General features: G+C 44.9%; 1 protein-coding gene across 2 annotated transcripts in view; it reads left to right on the forward strand.

Annotated features, from left to right (window-relative positions):
• LOC122932403 (sialic acid-binding Ig-like lectin 14) overlaps window positions 1–17,191 on the forward strand; it is a 49,030-nt gene extending 31,839 nt beyond the window's left edge. For both annotated transcript variants that reach the window (XM_044286785.1, XM_044286792.1), the window contains exon 7: window positions 16,013–17,191. In XM_044286785.1, the coding sequence (XP_044142720.1) occupies window positions 16,013–16,063 (51 nt within the window). In that variant the 3' untranslated portion in view covers window positions 16,064–17,191. The remainder of the gene's footprint in view (window positions 1–16,012) is intronic.
• The last annotated feature ends 241 nt before the right edge of the window (window positions 17,192–17,432 follow it).

Below are 17,432 nucleotides of genomic sequence, written 5' to 3' on the forward strand. Positions count from 1 at the left end.
CATACGCACGCATGCATTATTAGCTACATAAGTGATGAAAATGGTTGGCAGCAACTTTCGAGATAGTGAGGAAGGACTTCTGTCCTGATCACGGTGAGAGTTTTTCAAAGTATATTATAGCGCAATACATACAGCTTCACCTTTAATCAGGTCTGACAACATATTACTGATTGGTGCACTTAGTATTGTTGTGACATCTCAGCACTATGTATATATGGACAGCAGAGAAATCTCTCTCACATGCACATTGCACATATATTTTCCTGCCACACACTATAACCTATACTATCTAACACTAACTATATGGATTATATATTTCGGCTAACTATCTCTATAACCTACACTACACCCTGCACTGGACCCTGTCAGCTATTCAGCTACACAATTCCCTATTACTATCTAATAGAGTTGAGCGAACACCTGGATGTTCGGGTTCGAGAAGTTCGGCCGAACATCCCGGAAATGTTCGGGTTCGGGATCCGAACCCGATCCGAACTTCGTCCCGAACCCGAACCCCATTGAAGTCAATGGGGACCCGAACTTTTCGGCACTAAAAAGGCTGTAAAACAGCCCAGGAAAGAGCTAGAGGGCTGCAAAAGGCAGCAACATGTAGGTAAATCCCCTGCAAACAAATGTGGATAGGGAAATGAATTAAAATAAAAATTAAATAAATAAAAATTAACCAAAATCAATTGGAGAGAGGTTCCATAGCAGAGAATCTGGCTTCCCGTCACCCACCACTGGAACAGTCCATTCTCAGATATTTAGGCCCCGGCACCCAGGCAGAGGAGAGAGGTCCCGTAACAGACAATCTGGCTTCATGTCAGCAGAGAATTAGTCTGCATGTCATAGCAGAGAATGAGGCTTCACGTCAGCCACCACTGCAACAGTCCATTGGCATATATTTAGGCCCAGCACCCAGGCAGAGGAGAGAGGTCCCGTAACAGACAATCTGGCTTCATGTCAGCAGAGAATCAGTCTGCATGTCATAGCAGAGAATCAGGCTTCACGTCACCCACCACTGCAACAGTCCATTGTCATAAATTTAGGCCCAGCACTAGTGTTGAGCGGCATGTCCCATATTCAAATTCGCGAAATTTTGTGAATATTCGAAAGAATATTCGTAAAATATTCGCGATTATTCAAATTCGTTATTATTTCGCATATGCGATAATTCGAATTTTCGCATCGCATAATACATATGCTATGCAAAATTCACATGTGCGCTAATGAAATCGCCTTACGAAGATTCGCAACTCAATTCAATCATTAATGTATGAATGCAATGCCCTTTGCCTCTGTTCTGGGACAAGTGTAGATATTCGCATGTGCGCTAATAAAATCGCCTTACGAAGATTCGCACCTCAATCACTTTCTAGGGAATGTGAGACTTTTGGGAATCAATCGAGATACAGTGGGGGGTGATGACAGTAGTTGACAGAGTACAGATCAATGTAATCTGTAAGGTGGAAAGTAAAATAAAAAATACGAATTTTCGTTAATCGAATTTTACGAAGTTCTACGTATTCGCGAATATGGTGCTATACTATATGAATGCACAGGCCTTTGCCTCTCTGTTCTGGGGACAAGTGTAGATATTTGCATTTGCGTTAATAAAATCGCCTTACGAAGATTCGCAGCTCAATTCAATCACTAATGTATGAATGCAAAGCCCTTTGCCTCTGTTCTGGGACAAGTGTAGATATTCGCATGTGCGCTAATAAAATCGCCTTACGAAGATTCGCAACTCAATTCACTAATGTATGAATGCAAAGCCCTTTGCCTCTGTTCTGGGACGTGCCGATATTCGCATGTGCGCTAATAAAATCGCCTTACGAAGATTCGCGCCTCAATCACTTTCTGTGTACTGTAATTTTGTGGGGGGGGGGGGAAAACAGAAAACGAATATTCGCCTCAATCACTTTCTGTGTACTGTAATTTTGTGGGGGGGGGGGAAAAAACAAAAAACGAATATTCGTTTTTACGAATATATAGCACTATATTCGAAATATTCGCGAAATCGCGAAGTTGCGATATTCGCGAAAAAAATTTGCTTTTCGAATATTCGCGCTCAACACTACCCAGCACCCAGGCAGAGGAGAGAGGTCCCGTAACAGAGAATCTGGCTTCATGTCAGCAGAGAATCAGTCTGCATGTCATAGCAGAGAATGAGGCTTCACGTCAGCCACCACTGCAACAGTCCATTGGCATATATTTAGGCCCAGCACCCAGGCAGAGGAGGGAGGTCCCGTAACAGAGAATCTGTCTTCATGTCAGCAGAGAATTAGTCTGCATGTCATAGCAGAGAATGAGGCTTCACGTCAGCCACCACTGCAACAGTCCATTGGCATATATTTAGGCCCAGCACACACACAGGCAGAGGAGAGAGGTCCCGTAACAGACAATCTGGCTTCATGTCAGCAGAGAATCAGTCTGCATGTCATAGCAGAGAATGAGGCTTCACGTCAGCCACCACTGCAACAGTCCATTGGCATATATTTAGGCCCAGCACACACACAGGCAGAGGAGAGAGGTCCCGTAACAGACAATCTGGCTTCATGTCAGCAGAGAATCAGTCTGCATGTCATAGCAGAGAATGAGGCTTCACGTCAGCCACCACTGCAACAGTCCATTGGCATATATTTAGGCCCAGCACACACACAGGCAGAGGAGAGAGGTCCCGTAACAGAGAATCTGGCTTCATGTCAGCAGAGAATCAGTCTGCATGTCATAGCAGAGAATGAGGCTTCACGTCAGCCACCACTGCAACAGTCCATTGGCATATATTTAGGCCCAGCACACACACAGGCAGAGGAGAGAGGTCCCGTAACAGAGAATCTGGCTTCATGTCAGCAGAGAATCAGTCTGCATGTCATAGCAGAGAATGAGGCTTCACGTCAGCCACCACTGCAACAGTCCATTGGCATATATTTAGGCCCAGCACACACACAGGCAGAGGAGAGAGGTCCCGTAACAGAGGATCTGGCTTCATGTCAGCAGAGAATCAGTCTGCATGTCATAGCAGAGAATCAGGCTTCACGTCAGCCACCACTGCAACAGTCCATTGTCATAAATTTAGGCCCAGCACCCAGGCAGAGGAGAGAGGTCCCGTAACAGAGAATCTGGCTTCATGTCAGCAGAGAATCAGTCTTCATATCATAGCAGAGAATCAGGCTTCACGTCACCCACCACTGTAAGAGTCAATTTTCATAAATTTAGGCCCAGAACCCAGGCAGAGGAGAAAGGTCCCGTAACAGACAATCTGGCTTCATGTCAGCAGAGAATCAGTCTTCATATCATAGCAGAGAATCAGGCTTCACGTCACCCACCACTGTAAGAGTCAATTTTCATAAATTTAGGCCCAGAACCCAGGCAGAGGAGAAAGGTCCCGTAACAGACAATCTGGCTTCATGTCAGCAGAGAATCAGTCTTCATATCATAGCAGAGAATCAGGCTTCACGTCACCCACCACTGTAAGAGTCAATTTTCATAAATTTAGGCCCAGAACCCAGGCAGAGGAGAAAGGTCCCGTAACAGACAATCTGGCTTCATGTCAGCAGAGAATCAGTCTTCATATCATAGCAGAGAATCAGGCTTCACGTCACCCACCACTGCAACAGTCCATTGGCATATATTTAGGCCTAGCACACAGGCAGAGCAGAGAGGTCCCGTAACAGACAATCTGGCTTCATGTCAGCAGAGAATTAGTCTGCATGTCATAGCAGAGAATCAGGCTTCATGTCAGCCACCACTGCAACAGTCCATTGGCATATATTTAGGCCCAGCACACACACAGGCAGAGGAGAGAGGTCCCGTAACAGAGAATCTGGCTTCATGTCAGCAGAGAATCAGTCTGCATGTCATAGCAGAGAATGAGGCTTCACGTCAGCCACCACTGCAACAGTCCATTGGCATATATTTAGGCCCAGCACACACACAGGCAGAGGAGAGAGGTCCCGTAACAGAGAATCTGGCTTCATGTCAGCAGAGAATCAGTCTGCATGTCATAGCAGAGAATGAGGCTTCACGTCAGCCACCACTGCAACAGTCCATTGGCATATATTTAGGCCCAGCACACACACAGGCAGAGGAGAGAGGTCCCGTAACAGAGAATCTGGCTTCATGTCAGCAGAGAATCAGTCTGCATGTCATAGCAGAGAATCAGGCTTCACGTCAGCCACCACTGCAACAGTCCATTGTCATAAATTTAGGCCCAGCACCCAGGCAGAGGAGAGAGGTCCCGTAACAGAGAATCTGGCTTCATGTCAGCAGAGAATCAGTCTTCATATCATAGCAGAGAATCAGGCTTCACGTCACCCACCACTGTAAGAGTCAATTTTCATAAATTTAGGCCCAGAACCCAGGCAGAGGAGAAAGGTCCCGTAACAGACAATCTGGCTTCATGTCAGCAGAGAATCAGTCTTCATATCATAGCAGAGAATCAGGCTTCACGTCACCCACCACTGTAAGAGTCAATTTTCATAAATTTAGGCCCAGAACCCAGGCAGAGGAGAAAGGTCCCGTAACAGACAATCTGGCTTCATGTCAGCAGAGAATCAGTCTTCATATCATAGCAGAGAATCAGGCTTCACGTCACCCACCACTGTAAGAGTCAATTTTCATAAATTTAGGCCCAGAACCCAGGCAGAGGAGAAAGGTCCCGTAACAGACAATCTGGCTTCATGTCAGCAGAGAATCAGTCTTCATATCATAGCAGAGAATCAGGCTTCACGTCACCCACCACTGCAACAGTCCATTGGCATATATTTAGGCCTAGCACACAGGCAGAGCAGAGAGGTCCCGTAACAGACAATCTGGCTTCATGTCAGCAGAGAATTAGTCTGCATGTCATAGCAGAGAATCAGGCTTCATGTCAGCCACCACTGCAACAGTCCATTGGCATATATTTAGGCCTAGCACACAGGCAGAGGAGAGGTTCATTCAACTTTGGGTAGCATCGCAATATAATGGTAAAATGAAAATAAAAATAGGATTGAATGAGGAAGTGCCCTGGAGTCCAATAATATATGGTTATGGGGAGGTAGTTAATGTCTAATCTGGACAAGGGACGGACAGGTCCTGTGGGATCCATGCCTGGTTCATTTTTATGAACGTCAGCTTGTCCACATTGGCTGTAGACAGGCGGCTGCGTTTGTCTGTAATGACGCCCCCTGCCGTGCTGAATACACGTTCAGACAAAACGCTGGCTGCCGGGCAGGCCAGCACCTCCAAGGCATAAAAGGCTAGCTCTGGCCACGTGGACAATTTAGAGACCCAGAAGTTGAATGGGGCCGAACCATCAGTCAGTACGTGGAGGGGTGTGCACACGTACTGTTCCACCATGTTAGTGAAATGTTGCCTCCTGCTAACACGTTGCGTATCAGGTGGTGGTGCAGTTAGCTGTGGCGTGTTGACAAAACTTTTCCACATCTCTGCCATGCTAACCCTGCCCTCAGAGGAGCTGGCCGTGACACAGCTGCCTTGGCGACCTCTTGCTCCTCCTCTGCCTTGGCCTTGGGCTTCCACTTGTTCCCCTGTGACATTTGGGAATGCTCTCAGTAGCGCGTCTACCAACGTGCGCTTGTACTCGCGCATCTTCCTATCACGCTCCAGTGCAGGAAGTAAGGTGGGCACATTGTCTTTGTAGCGTGGATCCAGCAGGGTGGCAACCCAGTAGTCCGCACAGGTTAAAATGTGGGCAACTCTGCTGTCGTTGCGCAGGCACTGCAGCATGTAGTCGCTCATGTGTGCCAGGCTGCCCAGGGATAAGGACAAGCTGTCCTCTGTGGGAGGCGTATCGTCATCGTCCTGCCTTTCCCCCCAGCCACGCACCAGTGATGGACCCGAGCTGCGTTGGGTGCCACCCCGCTGTGACCATGCTTCATCCTCATCCTCCTCCACCTCCTCCTCATCCTCGTCCTCCTCGTCCTCCAGTAGTGGGCCCTGGCTGGCCACATTTGTACCTGGCCTCTGCTGTTGCCAAAAACCTCCCTCTGAGTCACTTCGAAGAGACTGGCCTGAAAGTGCTAAAAATGACCCCTCTTCCTCCTCCTCCTCCTCCTCCTCCTGGGCCACCTCCTCTTCCATCATCGCCCTAAGTGTTTTCTCAAGGAGACATAGAAGTGGTATTGTAACGCTGATAACGGTGTCATCGCCACTGGCCATGTTGGTGGAGTACTCGAAACAGCGCAACAGGGCACACAGGTCTCGCATGGAGGCCCAGTCATTGGTGGTGAAGTGGTGCTGTTCTGTAGTGCGACTGACCCGTGCGTGCTGCAGCTGAAACTCCACTATGGCCTGCTGCTGCTCGCACAGTCTGTCCAGCATGTGCAAGGTGGAGTTCCACCTGGTGGGCACGTCGCATATGAGGCGGTGAGCGGGAAGGCCGAAGTTACGCTGTAGCGCAGACAGGCGAGCAGCAGCAGGATGTGAACGCCGGAAGCGCGAACAGACGGCCCGCACTTTATGCAGCAGCTCTGACATGTCGGGGTAGTTGTGAATGAACTTCTGCACCACCAAATTCAGCACATGCGCCAAGCAAGGGATGTGCGTCAAATTGGCTAGTCCCAGAGCTGCAACGAGATTTCGCCCATTATCACACACCACCAGGCCGGGCTTGAGGCTCACCGGCAGCAACCACTCGTCGGTCTGTTGTTCAATACCCCGCCACAACTCCTGTGCGGTGTGGGGCCTGTCCCCCAAACATATGAGTTTCAGAATGGCCTGCTGACGTTTACCCCGGGCTGTGCTGAAGTTGGTGGTGAAGGTGTGTGGCTGACTGGATGAGCAGGTGGAAGAAGAGGAGGAGGAAGCCGAGAAGGAGGAGGTGGCAACAGGAGGCAAAGAATGTTGCCCTGCGATCCTTGGCGGCGGAAGGACGTGCGCCAAACAGCTCTCCGCCTGGGGCCCAGCTGCCACTACATTTACCCAGTGTGCAGTTAGGGAGATATAGCGTCCCTGGCCGTGCTTACTGGTCCACGTATCTGTGGTTAGGTGGACCTTGCCACAGATGGCGTTGCGCAGTGCACACTTGATTTTATCGGATACTTGGTTGTGCAGGGAAGGCACGGCTCTCTTGGAGAAGTAGTGCCGGCTGGGAACAACATACTGTGGGACAGCAAGCGACATGAGCTGTTTGAAGCTGTCTGTGTCCACCAGCCTAAATGACAGCATTTCATAGGCCAGTAGTTTAGAAATGCTGGCATTCAGGGCCAGGGATCGAGGGTGGCTAGGTGGGAATTTACGCTTTCTATCAAATGTTTGTGAGATGGAGAGCTGAACGCTGGCGTGTGACATGGTTGAGACGCTTGGTGACGGAGGTGGTGGTGGTGGTGTTGGTGGTACATCCCCTGTTTGCTGGGCGGCAGGTGCCAACGTTCCTCCAGAGGCGGAGGAAGAGGCCGAGGCGGCAGCAGCAGAATAGGCCGAGGCGGCAGCAGCAGAAGAGGTAGCAGGGGGAGCCTGAGTGACTTCCTTGGTTTTAAGGTGTTTACTCCACTGCAGTTCATGCTTTGCATGCAGGTGCCTGGTCATGCAGGTTGTGCTCAGGTTCAGAACGTTAATGCCTCGCTTCAGGCTCTGATGGCACAGCGTGCAAACCACTCGGGTCTTGTCGTCAGCACATTGTTTGAAGAAGTGCCATGCCAGGGAACTCCTTGAAGCTGCCTTTGGGGTGCTCGGTCCCAGATGGCGGCGGTCAGTAGCAGGCGGAGTCTCTTGGCGGCGGGTGTTCTGCTTTTGCCCACTGCTCCCTCTTTTGCTACGCTGTTGGCTCGGTCTCACCACTGCCTCTTCCTCCGAACTGTGAAAGTCAGTGGCACGACCTTCATTCCATGTGGGGTCTAGGACCTCATCGTCCCCTGCATCGTCTTCCACCCAGTCTTGATCCCTGACCTCCTGTTCAGTCTGCACACTGCAGAAAGACGCAGCAGTTGGCACCTGTGTTTCGTCATCATCAGAGACGTGCTGAGGTGGTATTCCCATGTCCTCATCATCAGGAAACATAAGTGGTTGTGCGTCAGTGCATTCTATGTCTTTCACCGCTGGGGAAGGGCTAGGTGGATGCCCTTGGGAAACCCTGCCAGCGGAGTCTTCAAACAGCATAAGAGACTGCTGCATAACTTGAGGCTGAGACAGTTTCCCTGGTATGCATGGGGGTGATGTGACAGACTGATGGGGTTGGTTTTCAGGCGCCATCTGTGCGCTTTCTGCAGAAGACTGGGTGGGAGATAATGTGAACGTGCTGGATCCACTGTCGGCCACCCAATTGACTAATGCCTGTACCTGCTCAGGCCTTACCATCCTTAGAACGGCATTGGGCCCCACCATATATCGCTGTAAATTCTGGCGGCTACTGGGACCTGAGGTAGTTGGTACACTAGGACGTGTGGATGTGGCAGAACGGCCACGTCCTCTCCCAGCACCAGAGGGTCCACTAACACCACCACGACCATGTCCACGTCCGCGTCCCTTACTAGATGTTTTTCTCATTGTTATGGTTCACCACAACAACAAATATATTATTTGGCCCAATGTATTGTATTCAAATTCAGCGGGATATAAATTTGAGGCCTAGTATTTAGGCGCTGGGTGACCGGTATGGATTTAGTGACAGAATTAGACTTGGAAATGCCCAGAAGCGTGTGTGTGAAGTTATTCTGAATGACCCAATGTGCACCTTGAATATTATATACCCTTTTTGGGATAGATTTCAAATAGCTCTGATATAGCAGAAACCACTAAATTATGAAATTGCTAAATTGGGAATTGTACTTCAACCCAGAACAAAAAATGTGCTTTGACGGACACTAAATATCTTGCCCAGCAACAACAGTACAGCGGTGGGTAACGAGAGATTTAGAGGGAATTAAATTTGAGGCCTAGTATTTAGGCGCTGGGTCACCGGTATGGATTTAGTGACAGAATTAGACTTGGAAATACACAGTAGCGGGTGTGTGTGAAGTTATTCTGAATGACCCTATGTGCACCTTCAATATTATATACCCTTTTATGGATAGATTTCAAATAGCTCTGATATAGCAGAAACCACTAAATTATGAAATTGCTAAATTGGGAATTGTACTTCAACCCAGAACAAAAAATGTGCTTTGACGGGCACTAAATAACTTTCCCAGCTACAACAGGACAACGGTAACGAGAGATTTAGAGGGATTTAAATTTGAGGCCTAGTATTTAGGCGCTGGGTGACAGGTATGGGTTTAGTGACAGAATTAGACTTGGAAATACACAGTAGCGGGTGTGTGTGAAGTTATTCTGAATGACCCTATGTGCACCTTCAATATTATATACCCTTTTATGGATAGATTTCAAATAGCTCTGATATAGCAGAAACCACTAAATTATGAAATTGGTAAATTGGGAATTGTACTTCAACCCAGAACAAAAAATGTGCTTTGACGGACACTAAATAACTTTCCCAGCTACAACAGGACAACGGTAACGAGAGATTTAGAGGGATTTAAATTTGAGGCCTAGTATTTAGGCGCTGGGTGACAGGTATGGGTTTAGTGACAGAATTAGACTTGGAAATACACAGTAGCGGGTGTGTGTGAAGTTATTCTGAATGACCCAATGTGCACCTTGAATATTATATACCCTTTTAGGGATAGATTTCAAATAGCTCTGATATAGCAGAAACCACTAAATTATGAAATTGCTAAATTGGGAATTGTACTTCAACCCAGAACAAAAAATGTGCTTTGACGGACACTAAATAACTTTCCCAGCTACAACAGGACAACGGTAACGAGAGATTTAGAGGGATTTAAATTTGAGGCCTAGTATTTAGGCGCTGGGTGACAGGTATGGGTTTAGTGACAGAATTAGACTTGGAAATACACAGTAGCGGGTGTGTGTGAAGTTATTCTGAATGACCCTATGTGCACCTTCAATATTATATACCCTTTTATGGATAGATTTCAAATAGCTCTGATATAGCAGAAACCACTAAATTATGAAATTGCTAAATTGGGAATTGTACTTCAACCCAGAACAAAAAATGTGCTTTGACGGGCACTAAATAACTTTCCCAGCTACAACAGGACAACGGTAACGAGAGATTTAGAGGGATTTAAATTTGAGGCCTAGTATTTAGGCGCTGGGTGACAGGTATGGGTTTAGTGACAGAATTAGACTTGGAAATACACAGTAGCGGGTGTGTGTGAAGTTATTCTGAATGACCCTATGTGCACCTTCAATATTATATACCCTTTTATGGATAGATTTCAAATAGCTCTGATATAGCAGAAACCACTAAATTATGAAATTGCTAAATTGGGAATTGTACTTCAACCCAGAACAAAAAATGTGCTTTGACGGGCACTAAATAACTTTCCCAGCTACAACAGGACAACGGTAACGAGAGATTTAGAGGGATTTAAATTTGAGGCCTAGTATTTAGGCGCTGGGTGACAGGTATGGGTTTAGTGACAGAATTAGACTTGGAAATACACAGTAGCGGGTGTGTGTGAAGTTATTCTGAATGACCCAATGTGCACCTTGAATATTATATACCCTTTTAGGGATAGATTTCAAATAGCTCTGATATAGCAGAAACCACTAAATTATGAAATTGCTAAATTGGGAATTGTATTTCAACCCAGAACAAAAAATGTGCTTTGACGGGCACTAAATAACTTTCCCAGCTACAACAGGACAACGGTAACGAGAGATTTAGAGGGATTTAAATTTGAGGCCTAGTATTTAGGCGCTGGGTGACAGGTATGGGTTTAGTGACAGAATTAGACTTGGAAATACACAGTAGCGGGTGTGTGTGAAGTTATTCTGAATGACCCAATGTGCACCTTGAATATTATATACCCTTTTAGGGATAGATTTCAAATAGCTCTGATATAGCAGAAACCACTAAATTATGAAATTGCTAAATTGGGAATTGTACTTCAACCCAGAACAAAAAATGTGCTTTGACGGACACTAAATAACTTTCCCAGCTACAACAGGACAACGGTAACGAGAGATTTAGAGGGATTTAAATTTGAGGCCTAGTATTTAGGCGCTGGGTGACAGGTATGGGTTTAGTGACAGAATTAGACTTGGAAATACACAGTAGCGGGTGTGTGTGAAGTTATTCTGAATGACCCTATGTGCACCTTCAATATTATATACCCTTTTATGGATAGATTTCAAATAGCTCTGATATAGCAGAAACCACTAAATTATGAAATTGCTAAATTGGGAATTGTACTTCAACCCAGAACAAAAAATGTGCTTTGACGGACACTAAATATCTTGCCCAGCAACAACAGTACAGCGGTGGGTAACGAGAGATTTAGAGGGAATTAAATTTGAGGCCTAGTATTTAGGCGCTGGGTCACCGGTATGGATTTAGTGACAGAATTAGACTTGGAAATACACAGTAGCGGGTGTGTGTGAAGTTATTCTGAATGACCCTATGTGCACCTTCAATATTATATACCCTTTTATGGATAGATTTCAAATAGCTCTGATATAGCAGAAACCACTAAATTATGAAATTGCTAAATTGGGAATTGTACTTCAACCCAGAACAAAAAATGTGCTTTGACGGACACTAAATATCTTGCCCAGCAACAACAGTACAGCGGTGGGTAACGAGAGATTTAGAGGGAATTAAATTTGAGGCCTAGTATTTAGGCGCTGGGTCACCGGTATGGATTTAGTGACAGAATTAGACTTGGAAATACACAGTAGCGGGTGTGTGTGAAGTTATTCTGAATGACCCTATGTGCACCTTCAATATTATATACCCTTTTATGGATAGATTTCAAATAGCTCTGATATAGCAGGAACCACTAAATTATGAAATTGCTAAATTGGGAATTGTACTTCAACCCAGAACAAAAAATGTGCTTTGACGGGCACTAAATAACTTTCCCAGCTACAACAGGACAACGGTAACGAGAGATTTAGAGGGATTTAAATTTGAGGCCTAGTATTTAGGCGCTGGGTGACAGGTATGGGTTTAGTGACAGAATTAGACTTGGAAATACACAGTAGCGGGTGTGTGTGAAGTTATTCTGAATGACCCTATGTGCACCTTCAATATTATATACCCTTTTTGGGATAGATTTCAAATAGCTCTGATATAGCAGGAACCACTAAATTATGAAATTGCTAAATTGGGAATTGTATTTCAACCCAGAACAAGAAATGTGCTTGAACGGACACTAAATAACTCGCCCAGCTACAGCACTAGGGACAGATTTAGCTGGATATAAATTTGAGGCCTAGTATTTAGGCGCTGGGTGACCGGTATGGATTTAGTGACAGAATTAGACTGGGATATGGCCAAAAAATGAACAGACTATTGCTGGTTAAATGCACTTGGTGTGACAGCTTCACCCTGATGTAGGCTTTAGCCAAAAAACAACCACACCATTGAGGGTTAAATGCACTTGGTGACAGGCGCAGCTTGCCCCTGATTTTGTATATGGCCAAAAAATGAACAGACTATTGCTGGTTAAATGCACTTGGTGTGACAGCTTCACCCTGATGTAGGCTTTAGCCAAAAAACAACCACACCATTGAGGGTTAAATGCACTTGGTGACAGGCGCAGCTTGCCCCTGATTTTGTATATGGCCAAAAAATGAACAGACTATTGCTGGTTAAATGCACTTGGTGTGACAGCTTCACCCTGATGTAGGCTTTAGCCAAAAAACAACCACACCATTGAGGGTTAAATGCACTTGGTGACAGGCGCAGCTTGCCCCTGATTTTGTATATGGCCAAAAAATGAACAGACTATTGCTGGTTAAATGCACTTGGTGTGACAGCTTCACCCTGATGTAGGCTTTAGCCAAAAAACAACCACACCATTGAGGGTTAAATGCACTTGGTCGCAGCTTGTGCTGGCGCACCACAAGACACAAAATGGCCGCCGATCAACCCAGAAAAATGAGACTGACAAACGGTCTGTGCAGCCTAAAAACAGTGAGCAATTGAGGATCAGCAGCTCAATGGTCCACAGCTGCAGATCGATCAGTTAATCAAGTCCTTTGGAGGAGTTAATCTGCCTAATCTCGCCCTACTGTCGCAGCCGCAACCTCTCCCTACGCTAATCAGAGCAGAGTGACGGGCGGCGCTATGTGACTCCAGCTTAAATAGAGGCTGGGTCACATGGTGCTCTGGCCAATCACAGCCATGCCAATAGTAGGCATGGCTGTGATGGCCTCTTGGGGCAAGTAGTATGACGCTTGTTGATTGGCTGCTTTGCAGCCTTTCAAAAAGCGCCAAGAAAGCGTCACAAAAGCGCGAAGAAAGCGACGAACACCGAACCCGAACCCGGACTTTTACGAAAATGTCCGGGTTCGGGTCCGTGTCACGGACACCCCAAAATTCGGTACGAACCCGAACTATACAGTTCGAGTTCGCTCATCCCTACTATCTAACACTAACTATCTGGATTATTTATATGCAATTTGGAATTTAATTTGAAAAAGCACAGCACAGTATTCCAGCTCCTCTCTCTCTCACATGAAACTCCACAAAATGCCTGCTGGGGAGTGTCGCAATTTATATAGTGAAAGGGTAGGTAACTTTTTGACTGGTTGCTAGGGATTAGTGATGAGCGGCATGGGCTATCTTCGAATTTGCGATATTTCACGAATATTTTGTAGAATATTCGTCATATATTTGCAAATTTGAGATTATTTTATTGACTGCGGAAAATCGTCAATGTAACAATCGCATCACTTTGGTTACATTTTTCAAGCTGCTAAAAATTTCATGAGTTTCTTCTGAGACTGGAGAAAATGGTTGGCATGGCAGAACATTACAATAGCTTTATATGCACATAGAGTGCTCCAATATGCTCGTGATTGCGCTAATCGGCAGTGATTAGAATATTTTTTCGCACTACTCGCAACTTCCCATTTTAGCAGGTCTGACTACAGATTACTGATTGGTGCACTGAGTATTGTTGTGAACTTGACATTGCTTCCTTCTCATTGGCCCACAAGCAAGAAGCAGAGAGTAATCATGTGTTCAGATGGAAAAAAAATGCTGAATATTCGATATAACGAATATATAGCACTATATTCTAAATATTCGCAAATTCTCAAAGTGGCGATATTCGAGCTAAAAATTTGCTTTTCGAATATTCGTTCTCAACACTACTAGGGATGTTGCCAAGCTGTTACAAAGCCTTCTCATTGGCCCACAATCTAGAAGAAGGGAGGGATAATCACCTGATATGAACTGTGTTAAAAAACAACAACAATGAATCATTACCAATATATATCACTATTTTCTAAATATTCGCAAATTCTCAAAGTGCCGATATTCGCACAAAAAATGTGTAATACGAATATTCGCACTCAACACTACTTCCCAATAAAAGCGATGGTCTTTATTAAACAAGCGATAAAAACTCCCATAGAAAAAACACTTTTATCTATTTATTTATGGATAAAAGTGTTTTTTTCTATGGGACTTTTTATCGCTTGCTTAATAAAGACCATCGTATTTTATTTGGAACCTGGAATTTGTTCCTCTTTTTTGGATTTACCTTTGGTGCTGCGTTCCAAGCACTTCCGTGCCTTCCAAACGATGAGCAGGTGAGTGCTGTGCCTAGCCTATATTGTATACAATAGAAAAAAAAACTTAATATTCGGTACAGAAGCCTTTGTTTGAAATTCCAGAGGTCAGATGTTTCCTGTAGTACTTGACCAAGTTTGCTCAAACTTCAGCAGGGATATTGGCCCACTCCTCCATACATTTCTTCTCCACATATTTCAAGTTTCGGGGCTGTCACTAGGCTGTTGAGTTTCAGCTCCCTCCAAAGATTTTTGATTTGGTATAGGTCTGGAGGCTGGCTACGCCACTCCAGGACCTTGAAATGCTCCTTAATTGTTCTGGCTGTGTGTTTCGGGTCATTGTCATGCTGGAAGACCCAGCCATGACCTATATTCAATGCTCTTACTGAGGGAAGGAGGCTGTTGGCCAAATTCTCGTGATACACGGCCCCATCCTCCCTTCAATTCGGTGCAGTCATCCTGTCCCCTTTGCAGAAAAGCACCCCCAAAGTATGATGTTTCTGCCCCATGCTTCACAGTTAGGACGGTCCTCTTGGGGTTGTACTCATCCTTCTTCTTCCTCCAAACACAGCGAGTAGATTTAATACCAAAAAGGTTCTATTGACCACATGACCTTCTCCCATGCCTCCCCTGGATCATCTAGATGGTCATTGGCGAACTTCAAATTGGCCTGAACATGTTCTGGTGTGAGCAGGGGGAACTTGCGTGCCCTGAAGGATTTTAATCCATGATGGCATTGTGTGTTACTAACAGTAATCTTTGAGACCATGGTCCCAGCTCTCTTCAAGTCATTGACCATGTCCTCATGTGTAGTTTTGGGCTGATTCCTGACCTTTCTCAGAATCATCCTTTCCCCACGAGGCAAGATCTTGCATGGAGCCCAAGACCAGGGAAAATTGACAGACATCTTGTGTTTCTTCCATTTTCTAATAATTGCTCCAACAGTTATTGCCTTCTCACCAAGCTGCTTGCCTATTGTCCTGTAGCCCATCCCAGCCTTGTGCAGGTCTACAATTTTGTCCCTGGTGTCCTTAGACAGCTCTTTGGTCTTGGTCATGGAGAGGTTGGAGTATAATTTACTGAGTGTGTGGAAAGATGTCATTTATACAGGTAACAAGTTCAAACAGGTGCAATTAATACAGGTAAAGAGTGCAAAGTAGGAGGGCTTCCTAAAGAAAAACTAACAGGTCTGTGAAAGCCAGAATTCTTGCTGGTTGATAGGTGATCAAATACTTATTTCATGCAATAAAATGCAAATTAATTATTTTAAAATTATACAATGTGATTTCCTGGATTTTTTACCTGCGATAAAAATTACAGACCTCTCCATTCTTTGTAGGTGGAAAAACTTTGCCAGTGTATCAAATACTTATTTTCTCCACTATAGATAGAAATTTCACAAAATGATTGAAAGTTGGTTACGTGATAAATTAATAATTGAATAAACTTTGTTTTGAAGGATTTAATAGGACAGAAAGACGACATCTACTACAACATAAGGACACAATGATAATGAAGTTCTACAATTTCTGCAAGCTGGTTCTTTGCATGTTCACATCACTTCTTATAAGTAATCAGTGATTCCTATAGTCTACCTGTTGTTAATTTTCTTTATAAATTTATGAAGGTCCAATTCTGTGCAGATTTTTTTTTACAATGCTTCTATCAGAGATCTTTTTTTTTTTTGTCTTTTTTTTTTGTCTACCCAATTAAATATGATCCCAGCAACCGCTTCTGATAGATTATTGGTCTACAGCCTCCTGCATGTCCGCTGCTGTGACGCTACAACTCCTGACATGCACACTTGCTCTGCTGTTCTCAGAAGTCCCATAATAGTGAATTCAGCATGCTGGGATTTGTAGTTTTTCAACAGTTTTGAGTTCTGGAGGTTGTTGGGCCCTGCAGATAGACAGGTATGGGATGGATGGATAGATAGATATGAGATAGATAGATAGATAGATAGATAGATATGAGATAGATAGATAGATAGATAGATAGATAGATATGAGTGTGATGGTCTGTCTAACTCTCACCATCACGGGTTCCCCTTTTCTTCAGCCATATAGGCGGACTAGTATAACCCCCCACACATGGGCCAAGGCTTAATACTGGGTAAACCAAGTATAAATTTATTGGCACACACGCATCCAAATATATAGTGTACAGAACACCTCCCCTACAGCCTGGGAGATGATTGAGTTACAAACTAAGCCAACTTCTCCAGGAAAGAACAATACAGAATTGTAAAAGACTCCTGTGATGTGATTTTCCTGAACAGGTGCAGGGTTTGTGGCATTCCAGGGTTTCCCCTCTGCTCCGGGAACCGAACAAACAGCCAAAATTATGGAAATAAATGAACGAAAAGGGGGCAAATGGGTCCATAGTGAAGGGGTCTCCTTCACAATGAGATAGATAGATAAAATTCCACTTCACTTCCAAAAAGTTCAATAGTAGTTTTCTTGAAAAAAGGCTCAGTAAGAGGGACAGCTATGGAACATAGGGAGTGCCTTGAAATGGTTTTATTACTTATTTGGAGGCATGATCGTGTGTTCAGGTACTCATACGCCATCCTTACTTAAACATATCGGTGCAGCTCTGATTTAGTGTTAAAAATGAAAGCAATGAATTGCGTGCGCAGTCTCTACCAACTGTCCCCTTGTGTAGAGATTTATACTGGAAGTACTGCGCAGTGTGATCACTTTGTGTAAGTAAGCTCTTAAAATTGGGGTATAGTCCTCCCCTAAATATGTGTAGATATTGGGGGTACTGAATTGTATAGTCCTAATTGGGTATATATAGCCTCAATTCGGTCTCTACACCTCTATTTTTCCAATAGACTGTCCACCTTTGTATAGCGTGCAGAATAAGTATTAAAAACT

This window comes from Bufo gargarizans, chromosome 1 (genome assembly GCF_014858855.1).
Source record: "Bufo gargarizans isolate SCDJY-AF-19 chromosome 1, ASM1485885v1, whole genome shotgun sequence".
In the NCBI taxonomy this organism is placed as follows: Eukaryota; Metazoa; Chordata; class Amphibia; order Anura; family Bufonidae; genus Bufo; species Bufo gargarizans.